General features: G+C 41.6%; 1 protein-coding gene across 3 annotated transcripts in view; it reads left to right on the forward strand.

Moving 5' to 3' along the window:
* Window positions 1-20,346, forward strand: part of PKHD1 (PKHD1 ciliary IPT domain containing fibrocystin/polyductin) — a 380,982-nt gene that overhangs the window by 276,906 nt on the left and 83,730 nt on the right. For all 3 annotated transcript variants that reach the window (XR_010599356.1, XM_065587493.1, XM_065587494.1), the window contains exons 53-59: window positions 5,431-5,544; window positions 7,664-7,751; window positions 9,907-10,061; window positions 13,391-13,543; window positions 13,872-14,750; window positions 16,603-16,771; window positions 19,769-19,929. Coding sequence is in view for 2 of the 3 variants with exons in the window: in XM_065587493.1 (XP_065443565.1) it covers window positions 5,431-5,544; window positions 7,664-7,751; window positions 9,907-10,061; window positions 13,391-13,543; window positions 13,872-14,750; window positions 16,603-16,771; window positions 19,769-19,929 (1,719 nt within the window). In the remaining variant the exon portion in view is untranslated. The remainder of the gene's footprint in view (window positions 1-5,430; window positions 5,545-7,663; window positions 7,752-9,906; window positions 10,062-13,390; window positions 13,544-13,871; window positions 14,751-16,602; window positions 16,772-19,768; window positions 19,930-20,346) is intronic.

Below are 20,346 nucleotides of genomic sequence, written 5' to 3' on the forward strand. Positions count from 1 at the left end.
TATATTTCACCAAAACTGTAATTTTTAAATATGAAAAGAACATCACAGACTGGCTAATTTTGCACAGATTTATTTATTTTTATTCTACATCTGCTGCGGTTTTGTGTTGCATAATTGATTTAATCTCTAATTTTAGAGGAACGCTGAACTCTTTTACTGGACTCTGCGTATATTTCTCTAGGGCACAAATTGTCCTACTTTTTCCTCCCTTGTATCTGTTTAGTGCTAGGCCATTTTCTTCTGAGACTGTAAACTACCCTTGGTGAAATAAATGAAGTCACAGTTGGAATACGGTTTACTGTACAGACTTATCACCACAAGATAAGAACAACATCGCACTCCAAAATTTTCTGAACATTTCCCTCTCTTCTGCTCTATTAACATCTTTCTGTTGGCCTGGAAGAGCATTTTACTAGGTGTGGTTTAGAAATGATAATATTACACCTGAAAAGAAAGCATGTGGGTGGAGGAAGGAAAAGGATGGTCCAGTGGTTAAAAGTGCTAAGTAAAGACTTCAGAGACTCAAGTTCAATTCCCAGCTCTGCCTTTGACATCCTATGTGACCTTGAGGAAGCTACTTAGTTTCTGTATGCCACAGTTCCCCATCTGAATGTATCTGCCTACTTCCCTGGGGTATCATGAGGTGCTCAAATACTATGCTAATGGGGGTTATATAAGTACCAGAGGCATAAGCTAAGAATTAGCCCCATAAACTCGTCAGATAACTTAATGAGAATCACATGTCTTTACTGGTAGGTCACAGATACTGCATACCTCTCTCTCCAAAATCAGGGGGTAGCCATGTTAGTCTGTATCCACAACAACGAGTCCAGTGGCATCTTAAAGACAGACAGATTTATTTGGGCGTAAGCTTTCATGGGTAAAAAAACCTCACTGAAAAAACTGCATCTGAAGAAGTGAGGTTTTTCACTCACAAAAGCTTATGCCCAAATAAATCTGTTAGTCTTTAAGGTGCCACCGGACTCCTTGTTGTTTCTATCTCTAATGGGAGTTGTGAGTGCTCAAGACCTCTGAAAATGAGGTCTTAAGTGCCAAAAATGTTGGCTGGGGTCATGCTAAGTTTGATAATAATGAGTTAGTGGGAGGAGTAGAAATACATACCTCTGTCATCCTGGTCCTAATCACTAGGTAACACTGCCTATATATGTATTTAGCTTTTGTAGCACAAACTCTTTTTGCTTAATTGATATGCATTGCATGGGAGATAAACTACAAAGCATGCTACATGGTTTATTCTCTTTCATTTTAATTTGCATGATAAATCTGGCAGTGCTGGACATAAATTGGTTTCAAGAACACATTTTTATAGAACTGGTTAAAGTATTTACAGCTTCTAATATTTTGCTACTTCCCAGACAGAGATTTTCTCTGTTAGCTCACATATTTGGACCTTGATGTGGAATTTCATTGTAACTATGGGATACAGAGGGCTAGTAAGTGTTCTCAGTATTCTTAATGAGGTTTCAATGTATTATGTGTGGGCTTCATGTATTATCAAACCGTACCAGTTTAGTTTTAGTGTATATAGGCTATTTTCAAGAGCCTCTAACTTTAAACATGGGTACATAACCCATGGATAAAGTCTGATTTATAGATCAAATTCAGCAAAGCACTTCAGCATACGCTTAATCACAGTGAAGTCAATGTGAAGTTAAAGTTAAGCACATGCTTAAATGCTTTGATGACTAAATATGAACATAAGCACATTCTTAAAGTTCCAAGGTCAGAAGGTTTCAGAGCGGTAGCCGTGTTAGCAAAAACAACAAGGAGTCCTTGTGGCACCTTAGAGACTAACAAATTTATTTGGGCATAAGCTTTTGTGGGCTAGAACCCACTTCATCGGATGCATGAAGTGAAAAATACAGGAGCAGGTATAAACACATGAAAGGATGGGGGTTGCTTTACCACGTTTGAGGTCAGTCTAATGAGATAAATCAATTAACAACAGGATACCAAGGGAGGAAAAATAACTTTTGAAGTGGTAAGAGAGTGGCCCATTACAGACAGTTGACAAGAAGGTGTGAGTAACAGTAGGGAGAAATTAGTATTGGGGAAATTAAATTTAAGTTTTGTAATGACCCAACCACTCCCAGTCTTTATTCAGGCCTAATCTGATGGTATCCAGTTTGCAGATTAATTCCATTTCTGCAGCTTCACATTGGAGTCTGTTTCTGAAGTTCTTTTGTTGAAGAATTGCCACTTTTAGGTTTGTTATTGAGTGACCAGAGAGGTTGAAGTGTTCTCCTACTGGTTTTTGAATGTTATGATTCCTGATGTCAGATTTGTGTCCATTTATTCTTTTGCGTAGAGACTGTCTGGTTTGGCCAATGTACATGGCAGAGGGGCATTGCTGGCACTTGATGGCATATATCACATTGGTAGATGTGCAGGTGAACAAGCCCTGGATGGTGTGGCTGATGTGGTGAGGTCCTATGATGGTGTCCCTTGAATAGATATGTGGACAGAGTTGGCACCGGGGTTTGTAGCAGGGTTTGGTTCCTGGGTTGGTGTTTTTGTTGTGTGGTGTGTAGTTGCTGGTGAGTATTTCCTTCAGGTTTGGGGGGGCTGTCTGTAGGCGAGGACTGGTCTGTCTCCCAAGGCCAGAAGGGACCACTGTAATTATCTAGTCTGACCTCTTGTATAATAAAAGCCATACATCTTCCCCAAAATAATTTTTAGAGATTTTTTTTTTAAATCCAATCTTGATTTTTAAATTGCCAGTGATGGAGAATCACCACAACCCTTGGTAAAGTGTTAAAAATTTACACCTAATTTCCAGTCTCAATTTGTCTAGCTTCAGCTGCCAGCCATTGGAGCATGTTATATCTTTTTTTGCTAGATTGAAGAGCCCATTATTAAATATTTGTTCCCATTGTAGGTACCTATAGACTGTAATCAAGTCACCCCTTAACCTTCTCTTTGTTAAGCTAAATAGATAGACTCAAGGAGATCAATAACTATAAGGCATATTTTCTAATCTTTTAATCATTCTTAATCATTTTCTCTGTACCCTCTCCAATTTATCAACATCCTTCTTGAATTATGGACACCAAAACAGGAGACAGTATTCCATCAGCAGTTGCACCAGTGCCAAATACAGAGGTAAAATAACCTCTTTACTCCTACTTGTGATTCCCCTGGTTATGCATCCCAGGTTTGCATTAGCCCTTTTGGCCACTGTGTTGCACAGGGCGTTCGTGTTCACCTAAGTATCCATCACTATCCTCAAATCTTGCTCAGAGTCACTGCTTCCCAGGATAGAGTCCCACATGCTGTAAAGATGGCCTACATCATTTGTTTCTAGACGTATACATTTACATTTAGCCATATTAAAATGCATGTTGTTTGCTCGCACCCAGCATACGAAACAATCCAGATTGCTCTTTGTCAGTGATCCTCTTCATTATTTACCATTCCCCCAAGTTTTGTGTCATCTGCAAATTTTATCAGTGATGATTTTATGTTTTCTTCCAGGCCATTAATAAAAATATTAAATAGCATAGGGCCAAGAACCAGTCTTTGCAGGACCCCACTAGAAACATACCTCTTTGATGATGATTTCCTGTTTACATCACATTTTGAGACCTATAATTTAGCCAGTGTTTAATCCATTTAAGGTGAGCCATATTAATTTTATATCTTTCTAGTATTTTACTCAAAATCTCATGCGATACCAAGTCTAAGTATATTACATCAACTCTATTATCTTTATCAACCAAACTTGTGACCTCATAAAAAAAAAAAAAAGATAAGTTAGTTTGACAGGATCTATTTTCCATAAAGCCATATGGTCGGCATTAATTTTATTACCTTCCTTTAATTTTTAATTAATTGAGTCCTGTATCAGCTGCTCCATTATCTTGCATGGGACTGATGGGTCTATAATTACCTAGGTCATCCCATTTACCTTTTTTTACATTAGCTGTCTCCCAGTCTTCTTGAACTTCCCCAGTGTTCCAAGACTTTTTGAAGAGCAACATAGAGTATCAGGGTTGGAAGGGACCTCAGGAGGTCATCTAGTCCAACCCCCTGCTCAAAGCAGGACCACTCCCCAGACAGATTTTTACCCTGGCCCTGTCAAGGAGTGAGCTTACAACCTTGGATTTAGGAGGCCAATGCTCCAACCACTGAGCTATCCCTCCCCACAACATAAATGGTGCAGTGAGCTCCTCAACAAGCTTTTTGAAATTCTTGGACGTGAGTTCTCCGTACCTTCTGATTTAAAATATCTAACTCGCGTAGCTTCTAACATCCTCCAAAGATACCAGTGGAATGGAAAGAGGGCTATCAGCTTATGTCACTCAAATTGAAGTTCCCCATGATCATATAGCTTTTTCCTACACATTATAGATAGAAACGTAAGGCACCGGTTACTCGGATCCCTAGTGTAATTTGGAGGTATGCAGCAGACACCAACTACTATCCCATCTTGTGCTTTATCTGTTTGGACTTTGATCCATAAGCATTCAAGTTGATTGTCTTCCAAGTTATAAGTGACTCAGAAACAGGTAATGCCATTTTTGACATAAAGTGCCACTTCCCCTCCCCTTTTGTCCACTCAGTCCTTCCTAAATAGGTATTACCATTAATTTTAACCTTCCAATCATGGGAATCATCCCACCAGGTTTCAATAATACTAACTAGATTTAGTTTATGCTCATAAATGAGCAATTCCATTTCCCCTTGTTTGTTACCCAGGCTTCTACCATTGGTGTATAGGCAATTCAAGAATTTCTTCTCTTTGTGTCCTTTTGTTCCTTGATTAATTTTATCAAATCTCGATTTTGTGCTGAGTGCTCACATCTTCCCCTTTTTTTGCCCTCCTCTTTTGTTATTAGTTTAATGCCTTCCTGACTACTCTAGCTAGTCTGTCCTCACTGTGGTGGAAGTCTTCCAAACTATTCAGCCCCCTCTCCCTATAGAAGGTGGACCAGTGTTCCACAAAACCAAAACTCTGCACTCTTCACCTCTAACTTATCTAACAGTTCACCTCCAGAATCCTCTGCATTCTGGCTTCCTTTGCTCTTGGGACAGGAAAGATCTCTGAGAAGACCTCTTAGACATTCTTCTTCTTCAGCATGTTTCGGAGTTCCATACAATTACCTTCTATCTGTGAGATATCATACGATGAAGGATACACATATAGTTTGCTTAATTGAGGCATATATCACTAAACTCAGCCTTCTTCATAGATTCATGGATTCTAAAGTCACAAGGGACCATTGTGATCATCTAGTCTGACATCCTGTACAACACTTGCCATAGGACTTCCCTGAATTAACTCCTGTTTGAAATAGAGCATATCTTCTAAAACAAAACAAAACATTCAGTTCTTCTAATATATACTCTTCTTTCTTTCATTATCACAACAGCCACTGAAACTTCCCTCCCCCCTTTTCTTTATTACAGGTACTTTTCAACATCCCCTAGAAAGAGGAATGAAGCTATTGATCCTTCTTCGGGCATCTGAGGGAGTTTATTGTGATCGTTTGGATGGAATCAATGTCCACCCAGGAACTGTCGGTATGAAAAACATATTTGCTTTTTCATGGAAAAATCACATTGTGGAATAACCAATCTACTGTTGTTGAGCCTGGTACTGCGTAGTGCCCCACCATCTATTTGCAGAAAAATGCCTCAGTGAGAGAGAGACAGTTTTTAAGATGAAGCTAACAAGGATATTTCCCATTCTATCCTTATAAAGCCAAATCCTGGAGACTTTATTCAGTATTTTTTTTCCAGGTAAAATTCCACTGAAGTCAGTGAGAGGTTGCCTGAGTTAAGGACCTCAGGATCTGACTCACGGGTGTCATTTGGGAAACCAAAGCTACAGCTGAAAGGATGCAGATTCACGTTGGGTTAATCTCTCTTCATAAAGCCACACGTTGTTTTCAGACATCCAAATTTGTCTGATCTTCTGGTTTCATAATGTTGTTATGTTTCTGATGGCGGTAGACCCCATTTTCTAATGTTATCCGTACAGACATGTGCCTACTTATGGTGAAAGGAGGATGGATGACCCTGAAGCACAAAAATGGGCAACAGAAAATCTGGGTTATGAGCTATGTTCACAAAGGAACTTAGGCACCTAGAAAATGACTGGGATCCACTAAGCCTGAGTTAGACACTCAGGCTTCACATGAATGGAGGGAGCTAGGCACCTAAGAATGACTTCTACAAAAGCCAGCATGCTAGTCAGCTCCCCACCTAACCTAGCCAATTCAAGATGCCAATGAGGGGGTTGCCTCACCTGTCCCAATGAATTCAGCATCTATATGGAGGCTGAAGGGAAGTGCCTCCCTCTTCTTGGGATTCTCAGGAGTTAGGTGCCTATATTATTATTATTATTTTTTTTTGCAGGCAATGATAGCAACCTCCTTTGGCCCAGTGGTTAGGGCACTCACCTGGTAGGAGAGATCCCTTGGTTCAGGGTGGGAGGGATTTAAACAGGGACTTGAAGCCTCTTAGGTGAGTCCCCTATCCACTGGCCTATGGGACATACTGATATTAGGCTCCCTCAGTCTCTCCTGTTGAAGCTTTTGTGCTCTGGATTACTAAATAAAGAATCATTGAAGAAAGGGGAATGAATCCTGGCTCTCCCACATCTTGGCTGAGTGCTCTAACCATCAGGCTCTAGAGTGATATTCTTTCTCTCTCTCTGGCCCATTGACTCTTTACGTATTTATCCAAAGTAGAAAAGCTTCAGCAGGGGACACTGAGGGAGCCCGGCATCAGAATATCTAATAAACCAGTAGTTTGACCTGAACTGAAATATTTCAATTTGTTGAAATGGTCCAAAAAGTTTCATTTTGAGTCAGTTCACATTAAACTGCATTTTTCCTTGTGGTGGCACTTTCCCTCATGGGTTCCCTGACTGAACTACATTTCCCATGATGCAATTCAGCCTCCCTTCTAACCAAGTGACATGGTGCATCATGGGAGATGTAGTCTGGCAAAGGAGCCTGGCCCATAGGGGAGAATGGGGGCATCAGGCACCTAAACTGCAACTCCCATGAGGCAATATGCCATCATAGGGAAATGCAGCATAAGGTTGAATTGACTCTAAATGTTTCAGGTCAGTTCAACATTTGGGAACACTGAAATGTTTTTTTTAGTAGAAACTGCTGAAACAAAATGTTTCACCATTTCCAAATTGAAATATTTTGCAATGCTTCATTATCTGAAAAGTTTCACTATTTCAATTTTTCATCCTGATTTGGAACAAAAAGCAAATGCTGAAATATCAGAATTTCCCACGACAGAAATTCTGGTGTTCAGTCAGTTCTACTATTATTATTATTTTTTTAAATGTAGTATTTACTTATGTACTTAGGTTAAGATGTTGAAAGCCAGTTTCATGGGAGTTCTGTGATTAAATGGTCTACTTGTCTTTGTAATCTTCAACCGTATTATTCTACTAATTACTTATTTCTAGTCCTGAATATGGGCAGTATTCACTTTGAAATTCAAATGAATGTTCATGTGATTCTCTCAGGTCTAGTCCAGGTGCAAAATGTATTGAAATCTTCAAAACTCTTTTAACACACATGACAAATTTTTCCTCGCATTAAACCATTAGCGCTCTGAGTTCAGCAGAAGTCCTGCTCCTTCCTTAGCTTTTGGCTTTATATCTCTGTTCCAGGGATTTATGGGAAGGTGCAGATTCATAGCGCTTATCCTAGGAAATCCTGGACACATCTTGGAAGTGACATTGCACCTGGCAATGAAAGGTGAGGTTTTGCCCAGACATGATGCCTCCAGGTAATGAATTTGGCTTTCTGTGTTCACTTCTGCTGTTGTGGTCACATCTAGAAGCCCCAACTGAAATAAGGGCCCATTTTGCTAGTGTTACACATCCACTAGCCTCTGGATCCCTGGGTGTTTTAAGCCTCCAGATTCTGAACAGAGCCCTCGCAGTGTCCCAGTTTTGGGTTCCCTAAGCACACTTGGAGTGCAGACTTCTCTGTCTAATGCTCCCTCCTAAAAGCTGTGACCGGACAGCCCAGCTGTCCAGCCTCTGAAACCAGTGCTGGCTCCTCTGACTCCCCCTGTAACTTAAACACACCCTCTATCAGAATCCCACCAAAGACGCAAGCCTTCTCGGACTCTCAGGAGGCACATGGTAGTTGTGGCATATCATGCACACAGATGTTTTGCACAGAGGTCTACAACTCTGCTGCTCTTTACTTAGAAATACACAGGTCCATACAAAAATAATAAACCCTATCTGCCTTTCCCCTCACTGCAGCTCACTGTTCCCTTGGGGGTACTTGGGGGACCATCTGTATTCAGGAAGACAGGGTACAGCCCTCCCACCCCAGCCTTATCTGGCTTCTACAGCAGCTTCCTTCACCATAAGCGAGTGAAAATGGCCAAAGAGAGCAACTTCTGTCCTGTATTACTTACCAGTCTCCTGTCAGGTGACTCCCTGGTCAGCCTCAGCAGGTGACCACAAGACAGATCATGGGTTGGAGAAAGAAGTGTTATCATCCCTGTTTTAGAGATGGGAAACAGAGGCACAAAGAGATGAAGTAAGTTGTCCATGATCATACAGGGAAATCGTGGCACAGCAAGAAATTGAACTCAGATCTAACAAGTCCCAATCCAATGCCGTAACCACACATTTACATACTTTGTCTTTTACGTTTGCCTTTCTTTAGTGTAAAGTAAGTTAGTAAAGGCTGATGCAGTATATCAAAGTGGGTCATTTATGAAAGAGGATGCTGAGGTCAAGGAGAAGTCATGGGTTTTCAGATAAGATTTGATGGGGATCCCTTATAGTGGATGCAGAGAAACAGTTCTGATAGTGGTGGCCATAGTATAGGATTTATTACCCACTGAGGAGACACTATGAGGAAGGAAATCTTGTTATTTAGTAGCATAGAGAATGGACCAGAGAACAGGCCTTAGGTACCATAGTGACGGTAATGGTAAAAGAACTAAAACTGGTCAGAAAATGTTTGTTTTGTTTTTTTCCTCTGTCAAGATTCATATAAAAACCTAACATTGTTTTGGTTTTCAGAGAAAAATGTTCAGTTTTGTCATTTTTCAATGGAAAAAAAAGGGTGAGAGGAAGGATGGTCCAATGGTTAGGGCACTAGGATTTAGGGTTCAAGTCCCTGCTCTGCCACAGACTGCCTGTGTGACCTTGAGCAATTCACTTAGCCTTTCTGTGCTTCAGTTCCCTGCCTGTTAAATGGAGATAATATCATTTCTCTACCTCACAGAGTTATTACAGTAAAGATTATGAAGCTCTCAGATACTGTGCTGATGGGGCCCTGTAAATACCTAAGGTAGATAAAACCCCAAAAGACATTCCCATTTCAACAAAAAAGCCATTTTCAGTCAAAAATAACTTATTCACATACAGTGTTTGAGCAGTTCTAATAAGAACCTAGATTGCCAGGAAGAAATAAGATTAGATACAGGACATGGGCAAATCAATGGAAGAACTTTAAGCTAGGGGAAGGGTTTTTATATTGAATAAACTGAGGTTACAGTAAGTTTCTGAGTGTTGTAGGCTGTATTTCAATTTCCAACCATGAGTCAGCAATGAGTCAGAGGAGAGCTGACAACTAAAAGGAGGAATTACTTAATTAGTTAAGATGAGAGAAAATGAAAGCCTAGCTCAGTATTTCAGCAGAGTAGTGGCTGAGATGATGGCTCATACAGGCCATGTTTCTCATCCGACTTTCTGTATTCCTCTTATCAAACTTCTTAGAAATATATATGTCAATGTACTAAAGGAGGTGGGTTTATGTACCTTATTGGGTATTCTTTGCTAGTTTTGCCGTGGCAAGATTACTGATCTCTTTCAGGAATTCCACAAATATAGCCTTTCTCTTAGCTTAAACAGCATATCACTTAACTTTTGTGGGGTTACAGGATTTGGGTCGAGGATGAAGTGGACTGGAGTCCTGGTGGAAACATTGTCATCAGTTCCTCCTCCTATGACGCTCACCAAGCTGAGGTGGTCACACTTAAAGAAATAAATGGTCAAAGCGTTAGATTCCAGGAACGTCTCCTCCACAGGCATATTGGTAAGCAATCTGTTATATATAGCACCCGCCTCCCCTTTATCCTTCTCCACATTCTTACTACTCATGGTGTGAGAGCCTTTGCTTCTGCAGCTCTGATATCTGGCCCAGACTTTCTGTATGGCTTTGCCTTAACTGCCCATTTTAGATCTCCCTGTGAACCTACATTCCCGACCCCCACTCCTTTCTTCATGCATCTTCATTTCTTTCTCTATATGCTGCTTCATGCTTGCATTATGTAGCAGGTGGGAAGTTCAAAGCTGCTCGGCATGGGGATTTTACTGTTAACTTCAGTGGGAGCGGAATTAGGCCAATGCTGACTGGTTTTGAAAATCCCAGGTTCTTTGTATGTATGTGTAACAGAGATGGTTGAAATAAAGAGAAAAAAAACCCTGTGATTTTAAGGGGAAAATTGTTGATTTCTTTTATTTGAAATTACAGAAAATTTGGACCACCACTCTAGTTAGTTGAAAAACAGGGTGAACATTTCACAAAAACTTCATTTAAAAAAAACCTTAAATTGAATTTCAAACCTTGAAAAATGACTATAAAATACATGTATATGTAATATATATACACAGATATAAAATATGTATAGAAATATGTATCTACCTACAGAGATAAATGTATTGTTCATAGTTTACTTATGTTATTTTATTATAACATATAACCTAGTCATATTATTAATTCTGTAAAGCATTTTATAGTATATTTGTATAGAAGATGTTATATAAAATCAAGATCATTAGGATCTCAAGATTTGACCCACTGATAAGTCAATGGGACTCCTCCTGGTACAGTAGTAAGTTTTATGCCTGGCAATAAGTATTTGCAAATCTGGGCCATTGTTTTTTACTTAGTCCTTACTCAGGCTAACTTCCATTCAAGTCAATAATAAATTAAATGGATCAGAACTATTGTGAATGTTTCCAGGGAATCCTGTGGCATAATATCTATATCCATCTTCATCTTGAGCTTTGCAGCAATATCTGAGTATTGTTTGGCAATAAGGGGTTAGTGTCAGAAGTAAGAAAGAATGAATAACTAAATAAATATAGTGGCATAGATAGATTGTCAGGAGATTCTTTCTCCGTGTGATACGAAGGCACTCTTAGGGCTTGTCTACGCTACCGCGCGAGGTCGATCTAAGATATGCAACTTTAGCTACGTGAATAGCATAGCTGAAGTCAACATATTTAGATCTACTTACCGCGGTGTCTTCACTGTGGTAAGTCGATAGCTGGCGCTCTCCTGTTGACTCCGCTTGCGCTTCTCGTTCTGGTGGAGTACTGGAATTGAGGGGAGAGTGCTCAGTGGTCTATTTATTGTGTCTATAGTAGACGCGATAAATCGACCCCCGCTGGATCGATCGCTGCCCGCCAATTCGGCGGGTAGTGTAGAGAAGCCCTGAGTGACTTATGCTTGGCTCGGAGCCATTCACCTCCTTGGTTCAGCAGAGCTTGGATTTACTGATTGCCCAACTAAAGACTCATCTCTTTTGTCTCACTTTTCAGGAAGGGACGGGTGTGAGGAGCAGGCGGTGGTAGGGTGGCCAGATGAGAGGGAGAAAATATCGGGACACATGAGGGGGGTCCGAGTGCTGCCAGCAGAGCAGCGAGAGGAAAAAGAAAAAAAAAGCCAAGTGCTGCCATCAGAGCAGCGAGAGAAAATAAATAAATAAGGCGAGTGCTGCTGGCGGAACGAAATATCGGGACAAATTGTGTCCCGACCGAAGATCGATCGGGACAAAGACCTCAATATCGGGATGGTCCCGATTTTATCGGGACGTCTGGTCACCCTAGGAGGTGGTTGGATGAGGATAGTTATTTGTGGTAGGATGATGTTTAGATAGCTATGGTTTATCTTAAGAGGTGGTCAGATCTTTTTATTATAGTTATTATTTGGGCATTTTAAGATTTCTTCGGGCATAGTTGTTTTCAAAAGAAACATAAATAAATAAATACAGAGACTTTCATCTTTAATTTGCCATCCGTTCATAGGTGATCAAAAGTCTCTGACATCAAGTTAGCTTTTTCCTGTCTAGTGTTTGGTGGATGTCAATCCATTTCTTAGGGGGACCAATCCATGCACAATTCTGAAGATTGATCTTTTATATACCTCTACTTCAGTATCAGGATATCCCTTGGAAATGGCCCATTCCCTGGTAGCAACTGCCCCCTGACAAATATTTTGCCAGTGGGGGCCTCCTCCAGCTTTTATACTTCCATAATTTGACAGAAACTCTCCAATTAATCTGCACTAAATATTGTCAGTGATAGCACCAAACAAAAATCTCCATCCGGTTTAAAATTACAGAGTATTGAAGGGAGGATGAAGAAAAAGGATAATGAACCATGGAACTCGTTTGTAGTTAACCCATGCAGAGCCAAACTTCACTTTTGGCTGGATAGAATAAAAGACCCCATTGTTTCAATGCATTGCAGTATGTTTCATTTATAGTGAACCTCTGCTTGTGAGCTTGATGCTGCAATCCTTACTCCAGGACAAGTGACACTGAAGCCACTTCGGGTGTAATCCCATCTCTACGGAAGTCAGTGGGAGTTTTGTCATTGACTCCAGTAGGGCCAGGATTTCATCCTTTGAGTTTTACTGCGGTAAGCAATTACAGTTCCATGAAACCATTATTGAAATTGCTAATTATAAGTCAAAGGAAGTTTGCCTGCGTAAGAAGAGCGAGCAGGTCTTCTGCACTGCGGGGAATATCACCCAATAGGACCAAAGACCTATACTCTATTTAAACCTCATATTAAGAACTCAAGTGAAAATTAAGCATTGGTCAGGGCCTTGTGTGGACCTTTTCTACTAGTGTGAATTTCCTCCTTAGAAAGACTGTGTTCTTAGAGTGTTGTATTGTACATGCAATCTTAGTACAAGGTTTTTATAGTAAATTGGTTTTTAACATCATCACCAGGCTGATCACTATGTGAATTCATAGCCCCAGGGAAGAGATCAGTTTCTTAGTGCAGCATACTAAGGTATTATGTCTCCTGCTGTTATAATTCAAGAAAACGGAGTTGGAATCTGTCCATCAGTTTGGCATGTGGTGGTCCCCGTGAACAGGTTTAGCATTCGCCTTTACTGGGAACAAAAAGATGTTGGTAAAATACACTCTCATCCCAAATAGGGGCAAGTAGGGAGCCGTTTCTCTTTGCTGGTGCTTGCAGAGAGCCCCTGAGGAAAATCAAACCTGAAAGGCAATGCAACTTCTGAGAGGAAGCCACACATCAGTTGTCAGACGAGACATCCCCGAAGCGTTGGTTACTGAAACATCCAAGACATTCATCCTGTTTTCTCTCCTTGAAATGCCACAGGGCGTTCCCATAGCATAGAAGATGGCAGACGTGTTCCGTTGGCCGCTGAGGTTGGGCTTCTAACACGCAACATACAGATTAAGTCAGACATGGCTTGCTCTGGGAGGCTTCTGGTGGGACGCTTCAGAAATACCAGTGGAACGGAATTTGCAGGTAGTTGAAACTCACCCACACAGTCCCATCCATATCAGTCCATCATAAATATCCTGTCCAGACCAGATCAGGATGCTTTCAGGAGCAGGGGTTGTAACTTCTTTTATGGGCTGTACAATCTTGAGCACATAATGAGTGCTCAGCAAATAAGAAACATTAACAGTAATAAATAACTTTAAAACATTCAGATTTTAATAGCACTTGTTCTTGTTTTGCAAACAAATGCCTGTTTTTGGCATTTTTTTATTTTCTTATTGACAAAGGGGGGTCATACAAACCAATCTACCTGTAATCACCCTTTCATCTCACTTCATTTACCACACTATAGGTGACCTTCGGCTCTCAAACATTGAAATTCTGAACTTTGGACCATCACAGCTTCCAGCCATTGGCTTCAGTAACATATCTTTGGGATCCTCAATTATCTCTTCCAGCATTCACCATAGCTGTGAGGGTGGCATTCAAGCAGTGACAAGCAGTGGAATCTCATTGCGTGACAACGTGGTGTTCAACACGGTTGGCCCTGGCATTGACTTGGAAGGCCAAACCCATTCTCTCATCAGGAACCTTATCATTCTCAGCAAGCAGCCAGAGGGGTTACCAAACTGGGTTGCTGGCATCAAAGTGAACAAAATAGATGGCTCTTACCTGCTTGGCAATGTCGTGGCAGGTTCGGAGCGTATAGCCTTCCACATCAGAGGTCAAGAATGCTTCCTAGCTGGAGAGTATTGTGCTGAAAATGTGGCCCATTCAAGCCTTCATGGTGTTCATTTATACAGAGGAGATGGGTTTCAAAACTGCACCAAAATCACTGGTTTTCTGTCCTACAAGAATTACGACTATGGAGTCATGTTTCAGCTTGAAAGCAGTGTAGTGATGGACAATATGATGCTAGTAGACAATGCTGTGGGTGTTCTGCCAGTGGTGTACAGCCCATCTGCTAAGCAGTATCGTTTGGGGAAAAAATACATAGAACTTAGAAACTCTGTCATTATTGCAACAAGTTCAACTTTTGACTGCATTAAAGACAGGATCATGCCCCTTTCAGCTAACTTGACTTCCAGGGATCGAGCTCCATATTATCCTCAGAGAGGTCGCATTGGGATTCTGTGGCCTTCATTTGCCTCTGAACCAAGCCAGTGGCCTGATAATCCATGGCACAAAATAAGAAATTATGCAGCAGTATCAGGAATCATGAAGCTACAAGGTTGGTCTTCCTTTTGCATTACCCCGTGTCCTGGTGAAAACCCATCCCAGGTAACTACATTCTGCCTACTTCAAATCCACCCTCCCCAGCTATCTGAAATGGATACAGTGGGCGAAATCCTGACCCCATTGAAATCAATAGCAAAACTCCTATTGACTTCAGTGCAGCCAGGATATCACCTCGTATTCTGCAATTCCTGGTCAAACTGTTGTGCAGTGTTGCCATATGCTATTAAATATCTTCCACATTCCACCCCAAAGACATCTGCATTTCAGTGCTTGGTGAAATGATTTCTGAATTTGATCCATCTGTCTGATATATTGATATCTATGTCTAGACAAGGATACCGAGTCAGTGAAGGGTTGAGTGCTTTGTGATCCTTTTTAATGAAAGCTGATAAATAAAAGTAGGACCATTGTTGTTATTTTAATGAAGAAGAAGAAGAACAAATGACTTTAGAGCAGGGATCAGCAACCTTTGCCACGCGGCCCATCAGGGAAAGCCACTGGTGGGCCGGGATGGTTTGTTTACCTGCAGCATCCTCAGGTTCGGCCAATCGCAGCTCCCACTGGTCGCGGTTTGCTGTTTCAGGCCAATGGGGACTGTGGGAAGTGGCCTGGGCCGAGGGATGTGCTGGCCGCCGTTTTCCGCAGCCCCCATTGGCCTGGAACAATGAACCGATGCCAGTGGGAGCTGCGATCAGCCAAACCCGCAGACACTGCAGGTAAACAAACCATCCCGGCCCACCAGCATATTTCCCTGATGGGCCGCATGCCAAAGGTTGTCAATTCCTGCTTTAGAGGAAGGCTGTAAAACCCTTGCTATAGACTATTACACCCTTTCTTTCCTTGAGTCCTCGGTTTAAATGCAATGGACATGCCAAATGATATTTTATTATTTGCATTACCGTAGCAGCTGGATATGTTTCAGATCTGTCCAGCTTAGGTGCTTATGTCACTCCCATTATCATAGTATTTGAGCCCTTCACAGTCTTTAACCTGACAACATCCCTGTGAGAGAGGGATTATTAGGAACTGTTATCCTCATTAGAGATGGGGAAATGAGGCACAGAGAGATTAATTGACTTGCCCAAGGTCACACAGAAAATCTGTGATAGTGGAGGGACTTGAACGTAGATCTTTCCAGTCCCATGTTAACCACAGGACCAGGCTTTCTTACAGGTCAGGGTTGAAATGCTTTATCAGAGTTGGTAGGGGTGACTACCTTCCCGTCTGCATTAATCCTGGCTCTAATTTAGTCGTTCACTTTCATGGGCATTAAAATTCACTTAAAAAGAAGAAAGAAGCCACACAAAAAAGGGTTAAATACATTTTTAAAATGCACTTCTTGTTCTTATTCAAAATAGCCCTTTACACATTCAAGATTCTCTATAGACATTAGTTAAGTAATACGCCTGACCATTCCATGTAGTAGGCAAGTTCCATAGAGAAGGGGATACTGACTGAGTACAGAGAGATGAAATGACTTGCTTCAGTTCACACAGCTGGTCCATGGCAGAGCCACGTCCGGGCTGTGTGTATATTAGAAAAGTTACCCCAGTGCAACTAAATCAATTTAAAGTTGGTCTAATGACACCAGCACAAACTTCTCATGTAGACACTCTTAAGCTTGGTTAAACTGTGGTTCTGTTGATTTAGTTTAAGGAAGATTTAAACTTATTTACATATTTAGGAATTGCACTGATGTAAGTAGACTGATTTTAAACTGGTTTCCTTACTCCAGAGCAACATTTCTAATATAGACAAAACCTTATGATGCATGGCTCAGATTCCCATCCCTGAAGAAAATTCAGCCAACCTCTCCCAATGAGATGTGTTTTTATCTTTGTCAGAAGTCACCTTTACTGGTTTTACGAAGAGTTGCTATAGTGACGACAGAGATGTCTGCATTATGTCAAATCCTGACAGCGTGGGCATCATGTACCCAATCACAGCAGAGATGACAAGGATGTTACATGTCCATGAGCAGAATAAGTTCTACTTTCATACATTGGAAACAAGGTAGTGTGCTTTGTTCTTAATAAGTAGTCCCATCTCCCAAGGTTTATAGTGAATATGCATTACTAATTACATGACTAGTCATATCTTTATCTATCTATACCTCACTACACAGTCTACACTTTCTATTACTGGTTACATCTATCTTCAAAAAGATTCATTCTTTCATTAGGAGCGATGGGATGAGAATTTAAGCTAAAGATGGGTCTAACCCAGAACCTAGATTCAGTACCTCCGGACTTTGGGGATGTAGGGTTTTCAAAATCTGAACTCAGGTGCAGACCTGAGTGTTATAAAATAACCTGATTTCTACAGCGGGTTGAAATCAAAATTGTGGATACAACTATTTTTTTGTGTGGTCTATCTGTCCCTCTACTCTTTATACTGTTTCTGTCTGGGACTAGACATGGAAGAGCCTGGATCTTTCACAAGGTTGTTTTTCCCTATTGAAATTTGAAGACGTAGAGTCTGGATAGTTCATTAGATGTTTCTCCAAATGAAGCCTCCTGGAGTTCTCCTTTTGCTAGCATCTGTGTAGCAAAAGTAGCTTCAGGTAGTCAGTGTCTTTATTTTCTGTCCACATAGCTGACTCCTCAACTCCAAGCCTCATGACATGTCTGGAGCTCCAGCAAAAAAGCCACGAGGTGGCTAAAGTGTCCTTTTTGTATGGGAAAATGAGTTTGATTTTGGCCTGTGAGATCACATCAGCAGCGCTGAGTGGAACCAGGCAGACTGTGAGATGTCAGATGTGTGCCAGTCTAACTCATGCCCAGAGAGCATATCTGCTGAGCATAGTAGCACAGAGATCAGAAAGAAAGAGCACTTCTCCGTAACCTTAGGTTTCAGCAGTTCAAACGTGCAGAGTCCATGGGAAACGTGGGCTGGTTTATTTATTTGTACAGCTGGCTACCGGAGTACACAGGCATTGTCACGAAAGCTTTGCTGCAGCACTGAAGCCCAACGTGAACCCCAATTGCCAGTCTAAACCAATCAGAGGTGTTCCATGCTGCTCCAATCCAGAGCCCCTCAAGCAAGCTGCCGGTGCTTTTTTTTTTTTGCTCTGGGCATTAGTTTGTGTGTGGATTTCTGTGAACTGTCCAGCTCGTCAGTTCCCATTATATGTAACTATTGAATCCAGTCCACAGTATTACGCTATTTGTGACTGGCTGCACACACAATGCATTGCAAAAGCGGATAGTTATCAAACGTGGTCGATGGACATACAGAATACAAAGTGATTTCTGAGCATCCTGCTAAACCTGTGGGTAAGGTTCAGCCTTTTATTGTTGCTTCAGGAGCCTCTGCAGACATTTATTAAACCCAAGCTTTTAAAAACTGTGGGTCAATTTGTGGGCCATTCTATGGCCTCATTGTGCTGCGTCTGCCTCGCAAAAGAGCCATAAAGCTATCCTTGAGTAGGAGGCAAGACAGGGCATGGCGAGAGCACGTCACACCGTGGTGATCATCAGCCAGAATAAACGCCCACTGGTGGCAGTAACAAGCTGGAATGATGTCTGTGCTAAGATATGCCAGGGCTGAACCAGCCCCGGGGGATCTTCGTTCCCCATCTCTCGAGCTGTGCAGAGTAGAGCTTTGATCCAATTGTTTCTCTGCCCTATTAAGACACCGATCGGTTCACCCTGTTCAAAACACCAATCAGTGGGCTTTGCGTAAGGGAATTCCACAGAAATCAAGAAATCAGACAGATCGCAGAGCATTGTTTCCTTGTGCTCCTCCATCTGTCCGCATCCATCTGTTGTCTCTTGTCTTATACTAAGATTATGAGCCTCTTGGGGCAGGGACCATCTTTTCGTTTTGTGTTTGTACAGCAGCTGGCACAATGAGATCCATGACTAGGGCTCCTGGGCACAACAGTAACTCAAATAATAAATATCAATAATAGAGATGAGTGGTATTAGAATCCATGACACTCTGCACTCCTCCATTGATAATGGGAGGGGTACGGCTACTTGGAGTTCCAGACCTAGTGATCAGTTTCCTGCCTTTCATGCTGTATGTCTCTGCAGTACTCCAAAAGATGTTATCTAGTGGTACACACACCAGCTACCAGGATGTCCCTGGCTCCTTCTTGAACCATTATTCTTTGTAAGATTTCCTCCCAACAACAGGTGCACTCGAAGCTTGGCCCACGCTCTCCTGAAACTCAGCCCAAGTTTGCTGAGACTCATTTCAAAAGAACATCCAAAACCAGCTTGGGTCTACTTTCAGTTTTTGTTAGTCTCTCCAAACTCTAGTTTGGAGCCATTACTGTAGAATTCTGTCACCTTTATATATGTATGTAAGTAAGCAGGGTTCCATTCAGTTCTGAAGAGTTGAACCTACAGGTAAAAAGACCTGCGCATTTCTTGGTCTGTAGATAGAACTGTATTGCATGGCCATTTTCATCCTGCTACGAAGGATACAGGCGTTACAAGCCTGTGGATACTGATGAGTGGCTCTTGAGGCACTATGGGTCTCTGCAGTGTTGAACTGTTTGATGAAACAAAATCAGAATATCCCTGAGATTTATGAGGATGCTTGGACCTGGATACAAATTTTGTGGCTAGTCTTTCCCTCCGATGAACTGAGCCAACCCCCTGAGGGGCTATTGCCCCTCCCACAGAGAGGTGAATGGGAATTAATTGTATCCTAGAGGGCAGAAGCAGGCTTCTGAGTCTGATCACTGCCAGCATTTGGGAGGTTGGGATCCAGATGTAATTTTTGTGGGTTGGCCCATCCATGATGAAAACAAACATTGCTGCAGAATTTCATGATGATAGAGCAAGTCGGACCTGCTCCATATCATCAGATTTCACCCGTTATCCCTTATTTCCCTTTCCCCCTTTTTAACAAGCAGGTTAATTCACATGAATGTCGTGGTAATTTGTGTATGTAAAAAAAAATGCATTTTCCAGTGATGAAAATAACTTCAGAAGGCCAGTACAATGTGATTTCTCTCGCTGTCTTCCCAACAATAATACTCCTCCTCCTCTCCATCAGTATCAATGGATCCAAGGACTTTGAATATCTTGAGATGAGATGTGAAGGCTCAAGAAAGGCTCTCTTCAAGGATCTGGATGGAAGTGCCCTGGGCCTACAGCCACCTGTGTCAGTTTTCCCAAAGTCTAAGTCTGAATGGACAGAGTCCTGTTTGCACGCTGGTAAGTAGCACATGAAGATTGTGCAGTATCTGAAAAATCTTGCTAAACCTGGGGTAGTGCGTAGACTAACCAGTCTTGGGAGACATACCAGTGGGTTGTCATCCTCTAGGGTCCTGAACACCTTGTGGGCTTAGATTAAAGGAGGCTGCTTTATATATTGATCAAAGAAAGGGCTTGGGAATCTGACCTGCTGTGGGGTGAGGCACTTACCCCTCTGTGCTTTAACTGATCTCTCTGTCAAACCAGGGTGATTATATTTACCCATCTGCAAAGTGCTTTGGGATCCTTGAATGAGAGGTGCTGTATTAGGGCAAAATAATAACAATAATAATTGTCCCAGTGAGGATTTTTATTCATTTCCTGCTGAGGAGCGTATCTGGCTGAAAATCCAGGCCAGCAGTTTCGAGAGTACTTTCT

The sequence above is a fragment of the Chrysemys picta genome, chromosome 3 (genome assembly GCF_011386835.1).
Source record: "Chrysemys picta bellii isolate R12L10 chromosome 3, ASM1138683v2, whole genome shotgun sequence".
NCBI lineage: Eukaryota > Metazoa > Chordata > Testudines > Emydidae > Chrysemys > Chrysemys picta.